This window comes from Dreissena polymorpha, chromosome 1 (assembly GCF_020536995.1).
Source record: "Dreissena polymorpha isolate Duluth1 chromosome 1, UMN_Dpol_1.0, whole genome shotgun sequence".
Classification (NCBI taxonomy): Eukaryota; Metazoa; Mollusca; class Bivalvia; order Myida; family Dreissenidae; genus Dreissena; species Dreissena polymorpha.
The window spans coordinates 148,614,368-148,635,135 of record NC_068355.1 but is presented as its reverse complement, the minus strand read 5'-3'; the positions used below and the strand labels follow the sequence as shown (position 1 = coordinate 148,635,135).

The following is a 20,768-nucleotide window of genomic DNA, read 5'->3' as shown; positions in this document are numbered from 1 at the left end:
AAGTGAGGGGGATGCTTTATTTTCTGATTCCCTTTCAAATGATGAACATTGGTGTGATTTTATGTTTAAATAATTTCGAAACATTTATGCGGCATACTGTTTAATACATTGATGTTAACATTATTTATATTATATTATTTTGATTATCTGTGTTGTTTTTCAAGTTGAAAAAAAAAGTTATTTATATACAAATAAAGCTTGTTAATACTTATGAAGGTACTTATTGTTTTTTTATATGAAATAACGTACTTTTTAAAGTGATAATATAGTCAATGACATTAATGTAGTAAGGTTTCTTAAAATGATTGTTCTTATTAATAAGGTGGAATAACCGACAGTATTCACGCCGCGAAAAAGTGGCGACAACTTTTTTTGGGCCAGTGGAACACCTGCTTATATGGCTTTATATGGCTATAGTAAAATCTTGTTAACACTCTAGAGGCCACATTTATTGTCTGATCTTCATGAAACTTGGTCAGAAGATTCATCCCAATAATATCTTGGACGAGTTCCAAAATGATGCCGGTTGGTTGAAAAACATGGCCACCAGGGGTGGGGCATTTTTCCTTATATGGCTATAGTAAAACCTTGTTAACACTCTAGAGGCCACATTTATTTTCCAATCTTCATGAAACTTGCTCAGAAGATTTATCCCACTGATATCTTTGAGGAGTTCAAAAATGGTAACCTTTGCTTGAAAAACATGGCTGCCAAGGGGGGGGGGGCATTTTTCCTTATATGGCTATATATGGCTATAGTAAAATCTTGTTTACACTCTAGAGGCCACATTTATTGTCCAATCTTAATGAAACTTGGTCAGAAGATTCATCCCAATAATATCTTGGACGAGTTCGAAGTTGGTTACGTTTGCTTGAATAACATGGCCGCCAAGGGGCGGGGCATTTTTTCTTATATGGCTATATAAGGCTATAAAATCTTGTTAACACTCAAGAGGCCACATTTATAGTCGGATCTTCATGAAACTCGGTAAGAAGATTCATCCCAATAATATCTTGGATGAGTTCAAAAATGATGCAGGTTGGTTGAAAAACATGGCCACCACAGGGGCGGGGCTATTTTCCCTTATATGGCTATAGTAAAACCTTTTTAACACTCTAGAGGTCACATTTATTTTCCGATCATCATGAAACTTGGTCAGAAGATTTGTCCCAATGATATCTTGGATGAGTTCTAAAATGGTTTTGGTTGCTTTAAAAGCATGGCCACCAGGGGCGGGGCATTTTTCCTTATATGGCTATATATGGCTATAGTAAAATCAACACTCTAGAGGCCACATTTATTGTGCAATCTTCATGAAACTTGGTCATAAAGATTCATCCCGATAATATCTTGGATGCCTTCAAAAATGATGCCGGTTGGTTGAAAAACATGGCTGCCAGGGGGCGGGGCATTTTTCCTTATATGGCTATAGTAAAACCTTGTTAACACTGTAGAGGCCACATTTATTTTCCGATCTTCGTGAAACTTGGTCAGAAGATTTGTCCAAATAATATCTTGTTATCTCAGGTGAGCGACTCTTGTTTGATTGAAGTATTGAGATAGTTCCCTTCACCTTTAAAAAGAAAAATAGATGAGTGGTCTGCACCCGCAAGGCGGTGCTCTTGTTTCAAGTCTTGCAACAGGGGTAAAAATTGCATGCACTTTTGTTTGCTTGATTCCCTTATTTGTAGACAGTTTAAACTTTGAAAATCTCTGAAAGAAAAAAAAGCACAGAGAAGTGGTTTTGGAATGTAACATCATATATTGGTCCTCTACCAAGTTTTTTAAAACCGTGCCCTTGGGGCAAACTTTGGCTCCAGCCTGAGGATTACTTGTTTTGCTTATAATAATATACCAGTGTTGCAAACAACTTAAGATCTTCTCTTCGTAAACTGGAAGGAAAAGAGTTTCATATTTGGCATGTAACACCTTTTGGCAGTCCTGAACCATGTGTCTTCAACTCCTGCCCCTACGGTCATAATTGGCCCCATCATGAGGATCACTTGCTTAAATGATATCTCTTCGACATGAAAATTGTTGAACTTAGTAAAATCTTCAATTTGGCTAAGAACAATTTGTCAAATGATTCAAAATAATGGCAAAATTCAAACATGGATTAGGAATAATTACAAAAGTTGCTGACAACAAATCAGTTCCCCAAAGTCTCAGGGCAACAATCTAGGTATGTTTGTCCTCTTCTTTTTATTCAAATACAGCATTGACAATTTAAATTGTTATGATCATATTATCTATAAAATGTGTGTTAAGAGAAAAATTAGTAATCGTACATGTATAAAAGATAAATTACAGTTTGAGGATATATCTAAGAAAAATCCATCATATATCATGGTAAGTTTTAGCAATTGATAAGATAAACTTGTGTAATGTGTACGCATATTTACTGTTATAAATAGATTGTGGTTTGGATAGATTTTGTCCTAGGGAATGGGGTCAGGTAACAAGGTTTTGGTTAGATTGTTTTGCCAATAAGTCAATTGCCTAATAAATAGTTAAAGCATACATGTATGTTAGAAAATCTGTCTCATTTTGCTCTATATGTTTTACATCAGCACGCCATTAACACCAAATGAATAGACATGTTTGAGCTCTTTAACATAAATTGCTTTCAGTAAGTTATTGAAATCTATAAGGCAATGAAAAATATTGAAACACCTGATTAGAATGTACTTTACCTTGTTTCCTCACATCACCCTTAGACATTGCTATGTTATAAAGTGGTATGTATTTAGCAATCATTTATTAACAAGAGAGTATTGGGTATATTACAGGCTGGAGTAAAGGATATTCTGACATAAAGATGTATCAGATAATCACATTACAATATAAGAATATATGATATAACATGATAATATATAAGATATTCAAATTGCACGGTAAAGATTTATGATACCATGACATTAAAACGTATCAGATAATCACTTTGCATGATAAGAATATATGGTACAAACACATATGAATGAAGAATACAAACACATTAGTTTATGGAATATTATCACATATGTATATATAAATAGTATAGGTAATCATCTCATTATGTTGTAAGATATTATCACATAAGGTGATAGTATGACATTAAGTTATTAGATATTTTCATGTTACATGTTTATTGGATATAAATGTATTCAAACTAGGTTAGAATATATAATTACGGAACAGTCAGTGCAGAATATGTTCACTTTAGATAAAGTATCCTACTAAGAATATGTACATTAACTTTGATAAATGGGTTCTAAAATTATGCAATTATTTTAAACAATAAAGGTACCACTATATAAAGAAGAGATATATTTGTAGGTAAATTTGAAACTTTTAAAGTGGGTTTGATTTTCCTCAAAGTGATGGCAATATTGTCGAATTTCCATATCCTTACATTTAGTTATTTTCTCATCAGATCATTTTTAACTGACAACAGCGTTTCATCATGGTAATATTCGATAGTGATAAATGTAATAAGGGCCAGTCTGTAAAATAATTGAAACATTTTTTTGCTTATTTTTACATATTGTACATATATTTAACATGATAACGCATTTTCCAAACTATTGTTAAAATTGAATGGTGTAAATAAGTAAAATTTCAAAAAGGAGACTTCTCACAAAGAAGTTGTTTTATATTCTGTATTTTTCGGCGTAACTGTATTAAGCCAGCTTTTCACCTTACCTGACCTTTGTAAGTGTCCAATAAAATTCAAATAAAATTTCCCGCGGCTAGGTACGAATAAATACACTTCATTTATTCCATTGGCTGATTTGAGTATACCACCAGAACATTGGAAACATATCCGCGTCTTTGTAACACTGTTTTAATGCATGAAACAATTTTATCTCTAATGAAAAGGCTCAATATATAGAACAGTTTTACACTCAATTCTCGACATCAATACAGTTTTTGCGTGCACCTTTTATTTTCAGAGAATTACCAGCGCAAAAGCGTTTATACTAAAAGGCTATGTTCTCATATTTAGTACTTACTTCTATATTCCTGTCAACATGTTAACATGTAAAAGTATAAAGATCAGTGGAAGCGAGGCCTCACTTTAATGTATTGCATTTCAAAGGTATCGGGTCAATTCGCGGCCAGTGTGTGAATGTCAGAGTTTATATTTATACAGGTCATCACCGGAGTTCGCGGCCAGTAAAATAATCGTTATATAATAAAGACGCTATCCGTGAACTAGGTGACCTGGAATTTTCTTTACACCAGAAATATGTTAAATGAAGATATTTAGCAATATAATTATGGTATGTCAGTAATAGATTCTTAATGTGTTTTCAACAATACAATGATACATATTATTTTTTATTAATTTAACAATAATTATTCCACCATATTGACTAATGTATTAAGCATGAGCGCGATGATTCTCGATACTGTTAATAATCGAATCAAATAGCAATGCCCGACAAACCACTAAAACAGGTTTGTTCGAAGAACGCGCCTATAAATACGGATACTTCGCGTGTGGTCGGTTGACTCATATGTTTTAATTTCACTTCCATTCTTCTTTTGGTTTTCTGTTTTGTATCTATAGGTTTATGACCAGAAATATGTAATAATGTAAAATAAGCCGCGAAAACTCCGCGTAACATCCCGTACTGCGTGTGATGCAGCTAAGAACTGCACAGAAAAAGACATTCGCTATCATTGATCTCATTCATTGAACTATCAACGCCGTATATCTTTTTTAAAGATATTTCTTGTTCTTAATGATTTCAGCTCACCTCATACGAAGAATATTTCAAAAAAGGGAGCAGGTTGAGTTAACAAAATCAACAAGAAAATGCCAAAAGAGGTCCCGAAGAGGAGTGAATAAAGGCAAGTTGAACATAGAAGAAAAAGTGAATTCACACTTAATAGAAGAGACTAGGAAAGCATGTGTTGTCATTGAAAATGTTGAGGCAGAGAGTTCTTGCTACCAGTATTCTAATTCACAGAATTCACACAAGAAAAATAAATTGACTGAATATAAAGATGATAAACATGCTGCTAAACACTCACATAGCCAGTCAACTGCAAAAAGTTATTCCTACACTTGTTATAAGTGTAAAAGGAACATGAGAACGCGGTCCCTCCTAAATCTGCACATGGCCTCCGAACATAACGAGATCAGTGAGGTGGGAATTATGTGCACACAGTGCGGAAGGAAAGTTGACTATGATCACGAGCTTGAACTGCACAGGATATTTCTGTGCCGGAAATCCACGCGCAAATATAAATGCGATAGTTGTACGCTTTGTTTTTGCTCTCAAGCTGACTTGTCAAAACACCCGTGTACCAAGAATTCATGTAAGCCATATTTCTGTACAATGAGTGATTGTGTATTTGCCGGTAAATGTTTAAAGGATCTAACTGAACACGTGACAAGGCATCTGGGAATAAAACCATTTTTGTGCAATGTCTGTGGTCGCGCTTTTGCAGCTAAAAAGGATCTGGATCGACATGCTGAGATTCATAGTGAGTTGAAAAACCATACTTGTCTAGTGTGTGGAAAATTGTACAAAAGTTCCAACACATTGAAGCGCCACATGATGATTCATAAGTTCAAAGATCGTTACCAGTGTGCACAATGCTCCTACATGACGGCTCTTAGGGCTTGCTTCAATGCCCACATGTTAAAACACAAGAAACGAACACATCTGTGCGATATTTGTAAGAAGACTCTGCGATCAGAGAGCAGTCTAAAAAACCATATTAGAAACAGACACACTTTCAATAGGATTTTTACATGCAGACACTGTGAATTTACGTCCGACGATGGTCTTCGATACTCCAGTCACATGAGAAAACATCGCAATCTGAAAGTTTCAGAAAAGACTGGAGATGCTAGCCAGGCTGTCATGCTAGCAAGTTGTTCTTCTCAACTGCCTCACACAACTAGCAATATGGACCATACCACGCACGAATTTTTTAATGTTGCTGTGCCCACCATGACATCTGCGTATTCGAATGTCTCCATTGCGCTCACAGCAACCGTGCTGTCCGATGAAGAAGTGAATATATCGGGTCAGCATGCAGACACCATCATGGCTGACTATGTGACGGATTCTGAAACCACCGAGATCTCGGTGATAACATCTGACGGGAACGGTAGTGGTCTTATTATGTACAATGTAGAAATCCCGTCAGGTTCTGATTCCGTGGCTACTGGCTCGCCCACTAAACTCTCCATGCCAACACTTATTCACGAGGCCATACCTTCTCTGATGGAATCGGAACACTGGGGTAGCCAAAGTAACAGCAACTGTACAGACCATGAGTAAAAAGTAGGGCTTGTATTCTTTTGCAAATTTGCTTATCGTGTTTATTTTGTGAATTAACCTTTCCAAAAGTCATCCTAAGACTTAAAAGTAAGTTACATTCTAATTTATACATAGTTCTATGCTTAAAATAGTGTAATCGTACCCGTGAGTTTGTTTGTTTAACATAGGCATTACCAGATTACGTATTTTACATGACTTGTTTATGGCCTGTATATCACAATATTGGTTATCCGCATATTTGCATAAGTTTTTTGTTTGGAATCAAGATCTGTTCTATATTCTTTGTACTGCAAAAACAATCACACAATCAAGCACGATATGTAGGGGAAAAGTTTTCCGGGCCAGTATTCACCAACCAGTTCTTAGACCAAGTCTGTAAATGATGATGTGCAATCAAATGTAATGTTCTGGTAATATAATACTCGCTGATATTCATACAGACAACGAACACAATTATTGTACAGTTACATGAAGTTATTAACTTTGCACAGCTCACAAGCCATCATACCAATATCATTTCAATAACGAAAGAACATGAATGTATCGAGTCATTTATAAATCAAACTCATTTGAGTTTTTTTTTCATAAGTACGTATCATGCAATAATTAAATTAAAACCGCTTTGTCCCCAGTACTCGAGAACATTTATTTTGCAATAAACTACGATGAATAAAATTTATTTCTGTATTATCACAAATTTGTCAAAATTTAAATTATAATTGAATTTCATGTTTAAAGATTCAGCTTTTAATGTTCATATTCAGGTGATCTATGTTTAAGTTGCTGCCAAATTGGCAAGAAAATATTATCTAAATATTTGACAACCTGTCCTATGTTTGCTAGATGCTTATGGATTGAAGTGTTCCGTCAAATTCACAACCAATTTATTTTTAAACTTCAACAGCTATTGAAAAACCATTGTGGTAGCTATTTTTGTTATTTGAATATGCGGCTAACGTGAAAATGCACATGAGGCTATGGGACAACTGCAGGAAATCAATCGTCGATCAAGGTCCATTTAGTCAAGTTTATAGTTCAATCTTCTTCTAGTATCTTTATCAGAACCTTTCTGCTAATGATATCTTGGGGCTGCACTGAACAGGTCAGTTCATTTGTATCTCAGGTGAGCGTCTTTGGGCATTCAGACCCTTTTGTTTTTGTTAATCTACGTTCACATAAAACATGAAATATAGCCTCTGCATTTTTAGTGAGAATGACTATGATGTTTGACGCTTCACGTGTTCATAATGGCGTCATGAGCACTTGCTCTTAATCTTTTTTTTTGTATAATATGTATGGTTTGTTGAATTTGATTCTATTTTACCAAAATGATGACTATACTTCATTACGAGTTATTTGACATAACTTTAAATATTGACTGATATTGTCGCATGGATTCAAAATGTAGGTCACAGTCACACGTTAACGAAACAGTGTTTGAACACTCTATAGTTCACATTCATTGCTCAATCTGTATGAATCTTTATCAGAACAATTGAATCAATTGCATATAGATCAAGCTTTACAACGGGTCACAAGCACAAAAGAAAAAGCCCTTGAACCTCTTAGAGCCACATTTATTGCCAAATCTTAATGAAACGTTGTGAGGAACATTTGTCCCAATGTTATCTCTGTTGAGTTTGAACATGTTAACTATGTTTAAAAAACAAGGTGATTAAGTTAAATAAAAACAAACGTTTGTAAACACTTATGGGGCCACATAATGTCCAATATTCATGAAACTTGATCTGAACAGTTGTTCTAATGATTGATTCGCCGAGTAAGATGTGATTCCAGTCAACTAAAAACATGGCTACCGTGATGCAGGTTAAATTTTTAAATTGTAATACCATTTGAACACTCTTGAAATCACGTTTATAGCTCACACATTGTGAAACTCTCCAAGAATACTTACACAAAATGGCAATGGGCCCAATTGCGCTTAACTGAGAGCAGATGAAGTTAAGACGGCGTTAAGAAGAGTTAAGAAAAATACAGTTACTTTGTAATTCATAAAAAAATAATTTATAGACACATTATTATGGCTAACTTTTGATATTTGAAAATATTTCTAACACATGACTTATTTAATTTAAACAGGGCATCTATAGTGGAACAACCCAGTAAGCAAGCTGGTGGTTATTTTCTTCGTGTAAATTATGTATATATCGAATTGATAGATTACAATGACTGCATCTTACATAGCACGTATATATTATTTAACAGGCTTTTGTTGATAAACTTGGTTGATCACTATTTGATTTTCTGGAAAATAATAATAATCATCAAAAATATGGTTTCAAAGTGTTCGGACAGTTTTATTGAAACAGAATGAACACTACCTGCCCCTTTTGTACAATATTTTTTACCTGTCTTATCAATATTCCATTGTGTCAGTACATAGTTAAGCCATTTCGGTAGATTGTTTGAAAATTGATGATGAGATGGGATTGAGATGATTCATGGATCTAAAAGTTACACAGTTTATTAGCTAGATGAATTATCAAAGCCATCAACTTGGGTATATATATATATGTAAAAATATTGATTTAGTTAACACCTGTCATATAAGTGTCCAAGTTTCTAAATATACAGCTCATTCATTTTGACCAAGATGCCCATCTTCAAGAATTACTAGTATTAATATTCCTTGTATGATACATTGGAAGAATCTATTTGTTAATATAATAATACAATAAATATCATGATTGTCACATTGAAGTAAGTGGTTATGAATAAGAATTTACAGTCTTATTTAGGTATATATAGTATGAATACACCAACCAGGCGATCACACGTTTAATAACTATTATACACTTTTATTTTGCATTTCCGTTTCTTAAAAATGTATTGACCTCATTGCATAAACCTTAATAAAATAATAATATAATGTCTATCAATTTGCATTTTTAATTCACTATTTGCATTAATTTCGTGCATTATTTTAGGTGTGACATTTTCTTTTGCATTCAATCATCTGTTACTGACATTTACAATTGTTTCATACATCATCGGGCGTTTAACACACTTTTTATTACCTTTTGCTTTCAAAGTAATGTATTGGAGTAGATAATGTTGATGTTTGAGGACATTAAATTGTCTGTGCATGCTTGGAAATAATTTAATGATTTGTTCCTGTGGCAACCAATTATTGTTTTGCATTGTTTAGTGTATGTTTTGTTTTGTTTTGTTTTGTGTTGTTGTTTTTGTTTTCATTCAATAAAAAGAATCTGGATCAAACTTTTATAGCAACCCTTGAATACCATGCATTGTTCTTTAAGTTTAAACACAAACATAACTTCGTGTCATAAACATAGTATTTCAAACACCAAGTAAATTTGGTGTTGAAAAGCCCATTAAGTTCCTTTTTTGTTGCGCATGCGCACACGTTAAGTTAATTTTCCTTACATGGGCAAGCCGTTAGTGAATCCATGACGCTTAGGGGAATTATCATAATTGAATGTATGCATTCATAAAAACAGTACAGCACCATACTTGCAACCAACACACCTCCATGGCCTAATTGTAAGGGTGTTGGTCTACAGAGCGAGTGTTTGTTCCGATATGATTGGTGGTTAAAACAGCAGCAAGGGGTAGTTAAATTGGATGGTACATATTGACTGCCTGACACATTCCTAGCACACAATCGTAGTAAAGATGTGCATCAGTCTAGGTCCGAATGTCAAACCTGACTGGTCCTTTATCACTTGGGATAAAAGTATAATCGACAGACACTTTTATCGAATGCAGGTACTTTACCATGTGATAAATAAAGTAAATGACATTGACATTCGAAATTGAATACTATGATTCGCAATTACAGTAGAGGACCATCCGATTAACATTAAGTGTAAAGTAAAAAACCGTTTCTCTACGTAACAGTGGTCTTTACCAAACTTGCCCAAAATGCAATCCAAAGCTAAGAGATTTTGTGACTTTTTTAACGCAACACTTTTCAAACTTGAATATCTCAGCTACTAGTTAAGATTTTTTTATATACAAAATACATGTGATCATTGGTCAACATTCTGGTGCAAAATCAACCTCAATTCATTCATCCGTGACGATTGGACGCTTTAGAACGTGGGATATGTATGGGTTTTTTTTGCACGTGGAAATGGGGAAACGCGATATTATTCTAAATTTACTTCAATTTTATCATTTTATGTGGGTTCTTACACCAGGAAAACATACACTTATTTTTAGAAAATGTATGGCTCATATGCATATTCAGAAACGCAACCGCGAATTTTGGCAAAGTGCAGGCTACCTACCCAACGTTCTAAAGCGTCCGATCGTCACAGATGAATGATTTTTTTCTATCTGTAGCTCGCACCGAATGTAGTCAAATGATATGATGTACAATTTTATTTTATTTTCTCGTAAATGAGATACTCGAGTTGGAAAAGTATTGCGTTAGAAAAGTCACCAAAACACTTGCAGGTAGCATGCAAAATGCCAAAATGCGCAGTTGCACTCCTAAATATTCATATGAGCCATATATACTTTTAGAATAAATTTAATGTTTTCCTGGTGAAAGAACCCACCTAAAATGATGGAATTGATTTTTTTAGAATAATATTGCGTTTCATCATTTCCTCGTGCAAAAAAGATAGCCTCATACACACCACACGTGCTAAAGCGTCCGATCGTCACGAATAGATGATTTAACGTCAGCTTGCTTAGAACGTAGTCAAATGTAAAATGTAAAAAAATTAATCATAATATTAACTCACAAATGAGATATTCTAGTTTGAAAAGTATTGTTTTTGAAAATTTCCCCAAGTATAAACTCTTAACATACACAATTTGTAAACAATACCCATATTAAAACGCATTAAATGCCATTTGGATTTTTTCTTTTGCTCTATAAAGTAAATTTGATCTTGTTTTTTTTAGTTATTAGTCTTAATGCAATTTTCAGTTACCTACATACACATGCACAATATCCCCATCCAAACTAAACGTGAACCTTAAGTTGTACTTGCAGGAGAGAAACCATTTAACAAGATTCTTTATGGCGCGGTACCAATTGCCAAACAACGAGGCACAAAAACGAAGGTAGCAAAAGAAAAGCACATACGTTTATACAACAGACAAAACAAACAAAACTGGGGTCACCGCCTTGGAACGGTCAATTTAAAGAACTACTTTTATTGAGAGGATAGTGTTTTTAAGTAAAGTGATCTAGACCTATATTCGTCACGTCCTAAATACAATCCCATGATAGATCTCCACGTAAGCTTGCTTTATTAAGTTTTATCAAGATTGATTAATGCAAACTAAAGTTATTGAAAAAAAAAACGGAGCCCACCCACTTGGCCTTCAAGCCCAAATATAATAAACAGGATTTTACCGCTTTGAAATCTGGTTAAAAGTTGAATGGATGGAGGTCACACAAAACTGCTAAGGTATAAGGATGTAAGCCTGTGGACAGTAAAACGATTAAATACAACTCATACAGTATTGTCCATTCAATTAAATAGTATAAAATATAATGTAAAGTCGATTAGCAATTTTTTTTATTACGTACATGATACTATTCTGCCTTGGAAGCTTTGAGTTCATAAACATATAAGCAAAGAGTCTGATAGTCCTTGTAGCTTTTAATTTATTGTGTAATGCCAAGCAGAAGCATGGGGCCGTTTCCGTTTATAAATCCAATGCTTCTTTTTTACAAAAGTATAAAATATAAAACATTAAAGCAATATTAATCGGTCTAAAACACTTTTATATAAAATAACACAAGATAGCCAGAAACTTCCAGATTTTTTCTCCAAGGTGTTATGACAATACTGGCCGTTGACTCATTTGCTAAAATCTCAGTTCGCTGAAGTCGTGTTCACAAACATAGCAAGTTAACATATAAAAACTTTTCCATTTACATTATCAATATACCAACCTATAAATCGTCCTTTAAGTGTTGATTCAAGTTACAGCCAAGCAAAAAAAAGAAAAGAAATTTCTTGTTATTTATTCGAAAAAAAGCAAACGAAAACCAATTGTGTTTAGCTAGTTTTTTACTTATTTTTTTTTGTTCGGGCTTAACAACAGCAAATATCAACTGTTTTGTGTTCTGTCAAAATGATTCCACACTATTGAAAACAGTTTAGAACATGTTAAACATATGAATGTCATTTTCATCAGTTTCTTTAAAATATTTATCCTGTCATTTTATGTTGAACAAATACACACAATTATTGCTAGATAATTTATAATATTTAATAAACAAACATGAATATACGTCAACCAAAGATGTTTGTAAAACATATGCCCCCTTAACTTTAACGTTCCAATCCAAGTGCTCATTATGTGCAATTTTTATGAGACGTTTTCATATAGCATGTTAATTTTATCACCTTAGATATGTTAAAAGTGTGTGGTAAATTGTTAATGTTTCAAGCCCTGACCTTTGGCTTGTTTGCCTTGAAATATAGACTTCTTTCTTGATTCCCAAGTAACCTGAAAAGCAAATAAGTTTATCTAAGATACAAATGCCTACATTTTTATGTTGCAAGACTTAAAAATCAATAAGCACAATTCTTTCCCCACTGATAGATAGTCTTAAAGACATAAGCAACCATAAAGTTAATCATATTTTGTGTACAAGATTATCGTCATGACAAGGTGTAGAAAAAATACTCCCAGTACGCCTGTAGTGTCATTTTAACAGATGTTAAATCGATAGGAAAACTCTTAATTGATTCAAGAAAGCTCGCACCAAAACTTGTACGCAGCGAAATTGGCACCGTTGCTGCGTGTTATTGACATATACGTACCGGGATGATCAAAACAATGACCGCCGGAATGAGTTTTGACCAAACCAACCACAGGTGGTTAAGGATTCCAGCGACAAATATCAAAGGTTTAAAGGGTTCCAACAAGGAGTTCAATTAACATGTGAATGATCAGTGTGCAAGTCAGAAGCCAACGGCCGGGTTGACTATCTGGGGTATGTGGCTTGGGAAAAAAGGTCACGATATTTACAAACATTTTAATAGAAAAACGGAGAGGAAGAAAAGACTTGAATAACTTGACGGGTATGTCCGTCTCAAGAAAACAAAAGGTATCAAGCTACAAAACCCAAAAGAGGAGCTGACCAAAGCTTAAACATTTGAAAATTTCGTTCTTGATTTGAAACTTCTGATTATGGAGATAATCATGACAAAGCGTCCAGCAAATTATATAACTGTTCTGCCATGGGAACAACGTGTAATTTCTTTCACAAATGCGATCTCTCATGTAAGTTGTGAAGAACACGAAAGAGGAAACTAAATGCTGTAGATATACTGGGAAAAGTTCATGAGGATGACGACTCAAACCTTCTCTACATATATACCAACACAGCCGATCTGCCACAAGACCAACAAAGCAAAGAGATATGTAACTAAAAAGCGTGCATGAAGTTGATTCAATGCAAAATTGACACTGGTGCACATTATTTTGACCAACTCTGAAGCAGTATGGGCGAAGTAAAGCTTGAGAAATCACACCGAAAGCTAAAGTCGTGGAGCAATCAGAGTATAACATCAAATACGCAGAGAAATCGTAGAAGTCGCACACAACCAGAAACAACTCACAGTTTAGTCTGAGGCTATGGACCTCACACAGAAAAACTAGAACTTCTGCAAAGAAAAATACCTTCATATCGAACTTGACTTTCCTGATCTCATCAAACGGGGCCATTGCCCGGGTAATACAAAATCACAGCTTACGCAATGGAAGCCGTACACCCGTACGCAAGCTGCCGGTAGCAGAGACGCCACGCGCAATTGACAAAGTTGACGAAATTGAGGCAGATGGATATATCACTAACACGTCTGAACCCAATTAATAGGTCAGTTCAAGTGTAGTTAAGTTACGACATGGAAAAAAATCCACATTTGCATTGAACAATATACCATTATAAGGCTATACAAAGAGAACATAAATGACACATGATCAAATCAATCAATATGCAAATGTGAACCAATATCATCATTTCTCGCCATGAAAAAAAGATAAATATAGGTTAGTCAAATTTTGGATTAAGAACACCTCAAAAGGTAAAGAAAAAGCACACTGACAAACAAATCTTGACAACGCATGTACATACATACACGTAGAAAGTATGATTACTAATTTGAATTGAAAAGAGCATCAAGTTTTAGTTTAGACCATTTACAATGAATTTCTCTTCTATCCATAACAAACCAAGAAACTAGATTGTTATGACAAATAATAAGAACGGAAACGTCTTAATCACAAAGATATGTTTGCTTATATGTACAAACCTCCAATTAAAATCAATATTTGTAAACTGTTAAACAAAAATCTCAATGAACAACCGATAGCATTATTTAAAATAATCTTATAGTTTTCATGAACATTACAATGACCATTTGGCAATGTTTATAAACTCTATTTTCATTATAAAATTTACAAAATGACATGATACCACTACAAAAAAAACACAGTGTTTCTACAAGAATTAATGAAACATTTCATAATATCAAAAATATTTCAACAACGAAAGTATTTAAATTTTTACTTTGTCAGGCTAAAAGTACAACTGTCACGTGGTGTAAACCAAACGTCACATCAACTTAACATTGAAACACCCTGATTTCTCTTACGAAAAAGTGCATAGTTAAAACAAGAATTTAGCTGTCCTTGACGGAAGTACTGGAAATCCTACCGAAACGGTCCTTGGAGCTGGACGGAAGTTAACGCACCTCTTTGGGGTTGTCGGGCTCCCGAATCTAACATCCACTCCGACAGAGTGGACCCGTCTCGAACGCTTGTGGCACCACCCTCGCAGCCCTCCATGATAACATGATATAACTGGTCCCAGCCTTTGAAGGCAACACATGTTTAATAATACAGTACTCAAAAAAACAGGCACACCTATTATCTTCACCTGACTAGCGATTCCAAAATGAACTTGTCATATATAGATCAGCCCATGACTTGCTCCACCAATTGATATATTTAAACATAGATAAGTCCGTGGTTCGCAATGCCAAGGGACATAATCTTTCATAGAACATTCCATGACTTTCAATACCAAGGGTAATTATCTACATATGTCATACCATGACATGCAATACAAATGGGCATAATCCAAAATCGGTCATCCCATGATTTCCAATACCAAGGGACATATCCTACAAGGTCATTCCATTATATGCAATTCCAAGAAAAAAATCAAATATAGATCATCTCATAACTTGCAATACGAATGGGCATAATCCTATATAGATCACCTCATGGTTACAATACCTCATTATGACATAATCCTATATAGATACTTCCATAATACCAAGGCACATAATTTTGTATAAATCATCACATGAATATCATCACAAAGTGCCATAATCATACATAGATCGTCATGACTTGTTATACCATTGGATAAAATCCTCTATGGATCTTCCAATATTTTTCAATTCAAAGGGACATAATCATACATGTATATGGATCATTCAATTCCTTACAATATCCTTTGTAGGAAATCCAAATGATTTGCAATATCAAAGGACGTAATCCTACATAGATCAACACATGAATAGGGACATACCGGTAATCCTATAGAGATTATTCAATTATTTACAATTACAAGGCACGTAATTCTATATCATCCAATTACTTGCAATACACTTGCAGATAAACCTACATAGATCACACAATCACTTGCAAAACAAAGTCATATAATCCTATATAGATCAACCCAAGACTTCCAATACCATATGACATAATCCGACAGGTCTCAAAACACAGTTTTTACATCTTTGTTTCCCATCAACTGTTTCAGATGTGTTTTTTTTCCAACAGGTTTAAAGGGACCGTCAACGCCAAACGACAGAAAAATAAAAATTCTAAAATACCTTATTTTTTACAATTATTAGTTTCTATTGATTAAAATATTACGACAGGTATATTACATTACTTGAAAAAAGTTCATATTTTCAGTATATTCGGTAATAAAATTTCGCGATTTGAAATCGAAAGTACATCGCGAAAATAGGTGACATAACGATATACACACAATAAATAACGCAATTAGATTGATCATTTTATATAAAATATATACAATTCACTACGCATGCACAATTTGCATTCCTGGGTTTACCACGTGACGATGATGATCAATCTACTTGCGTTATTTATAGTTAACTGGTAGTTACCTGGTAGACATACCCAGTAAAATTGTATTACCGAATATACTGAAAATATTAAACTTAACCACTTTTTCAAGTAATGTAATATTCCAGTCGTGATATTTAAAATCAATTTAAACTACTTATTGTAAAAAAAATACGGTATTTTAGAACTTTTTTTTCGTCGTTTGTGATTGACGGTACCTTTAAGTTAAATTCTGCATGTACGTACATATAAAGTATGACATATAGTACAACAAGATAAGTATTGATGCAAAGCATCAAAGGGCGTCGGGAATTTCAGTGTAAAAGGCACTCAATGAAGTTACATGGAACGATTTTTTTTCTACTGTAAATATTAATATATTGGCCGATTATTTTAAACAAAATAGAAAAAATATATTGGTATAACCATTATCTATGATTTTGTGTTATAATCCCCAAATAACCATTATCTATGATGTTGTGTTATAACCCCCAAATAACCATTATCTATGATTTTGTGTTGTAACCCCCAAATATTTCATAGTTCATTTTATTTACATTGGTTTCCTTTTTTTACTGGCATCCGTGTGCAGTTTTCATTAATGGAACAGAACTGTGTAGGTTTTAAAAAATCTGCTTCATCTTGTAAGCGTAATTTCATATTTTTCTCAACTTCAAGGGGAGTTGATTCTGAACTTATTCTTACGTTGCTCATTTACGATAGGGGTTGAGTACTCATTGGTATGAAAACACTGTAAAAGTCTTAATGTGTTTACGAACCCCCCCCCCCCCCCCACCCTCTCACACATATATTTTCAGGGGCATTATAAAAACAAAAAATGGTTACAATAAAACAGCATATTTATTTAAACTAAAATGTCTACATCAAAACTAAAATGGTTACATAGAACACAAATAAAATAATTTGATTCTACTGGGGCTCGAACCTAGGGCCTCTCACATGTGAAGCGAGCGTGTAACCACTACACTACGGAACCGCTTGAAAAATCACCCTATCACTAAGATTTAATAAGTGACTGTAGTGTAACGGTTATCAATAAAGCAATAAACCGTGTAATCGCTGTCGTCTTGTAAAATTGAAGAAAATACGCGTTAACCAAAACTCGAACAGCAAAAGTCTGCGCTATTGTTAGAAAAACCACACAATAAATATATTTTGATTATGTTTTGTTTTTATACAAAACCAGAAAGTTTCACCGGTTCGTGTATTTGCACAGTCCCTGTGATCTTTTATTATTGCCCAGTCCCTGTGATCAGTTATTAATTAAAAGAATTAGCTTTGCATTATTGGCAATGAATGTTGTAGTAAATGTAATAGGCACAAATGCAGTACTTATTTTCACTAATTTACACAAAAAATCACCACTATGCAAGATATACTGACAATAAAAATATACGTTGATCCGTAAAATAACTTCTCCCATAAGCATTTCAGTGCGACGCCAATAATATTACGCAACCAGAGATTGTTAGATATCTCACCTTCTAAAAAAGACCTATTCCGATTGGCTTAGAGCGGTCAGGTGCCCATGGAGTATTTTCCATACACCCCGAGTAATTCCCATACTAACCGAGTAATCGAGTAGTCGGTTGAGATATAATAGTGACACCGTAAGTAACTGACATTGTATGGGATATTCACCCTCAGTAATTTAATCCCATACTCGAGCTACACATACATAGTTATCTAAATAATAAAAGTACAAGTGCACTTGTCTGATATTCTGCGTTGGAAAAAACTAATTTGAAAATAGCAGCAACAGAAAAATTATGACGACATTTCCAGTATATATACGCAATGGAAGTATGTATCAATTGCACTAAAAGATAAAAATGCCATATCAATATAAAGAAGTTAAACTCCAGCTGCTGGAGCAGTATTGAATTCTTATTATAAACAATTAGTTGGTCCTTTATTTAAGGCAAGTGACCGATTGCCCAAACAGTACAAAACAGCACAATACAAAACAACATAACACATATAAGAATAAAGCTGGGGTCACCGCCTAGGAACGGTCAATGCAAAGCTTTGGGGGTTTAAACCGGTTTTAGAGCGCTCAACCTCACACTTGGCCCAGCAATATTCATGATACATTTAAGTGTAAATGAAATTTAACCTCATAGCATTGTAACTCAAATAAAACAATAATAAAAGGGAATTAAAATGCATGCAATTTAATTACCATTTAATTACTCAATGGTAGGAAAGATACCAGAGCAACAGAGTTACAACTGTTTGAGGAACGATGAAATGTAACTACGAACAAGTGTCAAGTACATTCCTTCTTTATAGAAAAAGATTTAAGAATATAGCGTCATGAAGTTAATATTTCAGATCATCATCGCTCAAATACAGGAAGAAGCAGCAATAAATTAATGGGTGTAAAAGATCCATATTACATAGCTTGGTTGTTATGTGACTGCTAAAAAATAAATCAAACAAGAAACGCCTGTCAGAGAGAAAATATAAATTAAAAATTAACGCTTTAAGCACATTGATCTATGCATGTAGATTAAAACAGTTAAAGTATGTGGTATGAAGCAATATAAAAGAGATGACGTCACAAAAATCAATGTAGCCAGAAACAGAGAAAGAGTATCGTATGACTTAATTGATAAGCGAAGACACGATAACGTGAACAAAATCAAGGGGCAGTACTGTAACATAAAAATAAAAATATTAAAGGGGTGGTACTGTAAAATTGAATAACCTATAAAACCAGCTTAGGTGATGAAATATTTAAGAATCAAACGTATAAAATGGTTTTGCTGTCAAACATTTTATTATTATAATATCGTATTTATAATGCACTATTGTATACACAATTTAAGATGAATTCTGATGTGTGTACACACGCTTTCTGCATATTTCTTTATATTTCTATCATACAATGAAAATTGCTTGAAGAATGTCTACAAAGTGATGTTCTGGGCTGGGGCAGCATGTGCTTTAATGACACCCCTTCTAATTAATAATGCGCAAAAGGGAGTAGGCAACCTTGTTAAACATCATCTGGCACAGGCTTATCCAAGTCGCCAACTGACAAACAAGCATTCAGACTAGTCTTCAAACTTATTTCCTGCGTATTTCTATACCACTCACAAGGAAGGAAGTCATTCCCAAAGAATGTGATAGCAATTGTCTTATTAGCTCTCTTTGCCGTTTTATCAATACTTTCATAGCACAGGTGATTGTTGTAATAAATTTCATATACGTTAGATACATTATTTTTGCAACAGCGAGAAATATCAAAGTTTAAGATAAATGAAAAATATTCATACCATAACCTTAAACAAGGTTCATATCAATCATACTATCAACAGAATAAAATTATATTCTTACCACTGATGACCGTTTTTTATAATACATTTTTCATTCTCAAATAAACATTTTAAGCTAGTTGTTAAGAACTATATGTCATATTTCATAAAAAGCAGGAACCAGCATAACTTCCGAATCTAAACATACACACATCGCGTCGTGCGTCGTATGCGGCCAGTATTGCTCCAGACGAGCCTAGTCATCTTCGAAGTCTGGTCATGAGCGTATCTGTCTGCAATAAAGTCACACATGGTGATGTGGTTTTCATAAGTGGACAGGTTTGCTCCTCACCCGAAGGAAAACACATTCTTTAAAGATTCAGCTCAGAAAAATACATTATTTCTTGTTACTTTAATATTAACTTTCTCGGCACTTTTTACGATAAATATTTTATCAGTGAAAGTATTTCCATCGCATTGTTTGTGTTTATTGTTTAAGTCGGACAACTCAACTGCAACAACAAACAGCAAGTTTCTGGTTTTTTCTCCTGCTAAAGATTATCGATATACACAAGTTAAAAGATCACGTGTGCATTATATATTGATCAAATGAAGTGGTTCCTGACATAGCATGTATATTGGCTGAAAAGTCATATTAGATTCAAATAAAACAGTTCTTGTTGTTTTGCTGGTTTTATCACTATGCGACTGTCTAGGATAGTAAACTTATTAATCTGAATTTATAGACCATTTCAATATCATTAGACATTTTGGGTGTTGTTCATGTTTACAATAACAACTTCAAGATAAAACTATCATAGTACCCGTTTAATGGCTGAGTACATCCCCTGAAAGAAGTATTTTCAACCAGCGTCTCTATCATCACCACCGGAAACAGATGACCAGCGAAGCGAAAGTAAACATCACGCAAGAGGTAGTGCTCGTGAAAAGAATAAGTTGTACCATTTTATCGCGAACGTTTTCCCAAAACTGTGTGACAAATCAATAGTGGACATATCAAACTTCTATCGGAAGTAGTGGAGTTCTTTATTAATACATTCTAGTGTTGAAATAGATCATT

General features: G+C 34.0%; 1 protein-coding gene across 1 annotated transcript in view; it reads left to right on the top strand.

Moving 5' to 3' along the window:
- Positions 1-9,509, top strand: part of LOC127855322 (zinc finger protein 624-like) — a 57,934-nt gene extending 48,425 nt beyond the window's left edge. Inside the window, exon 4 of the mRNA XM_052390814.1 lies at positions 4,738-9,509. Within this exon, the coding sequence (XP_052246774.1) occupies positions 4,738-6,281 (1,544 nt within the window). The 3' untranslated portion in view covers positions 6,282-9,509. The remainder of the gene's footprint in view (positions 1-4,737) is intronic.
- The last annotated feature ends 11,259 nt before the right edge of the window (positions 9,510-20,768 follow it).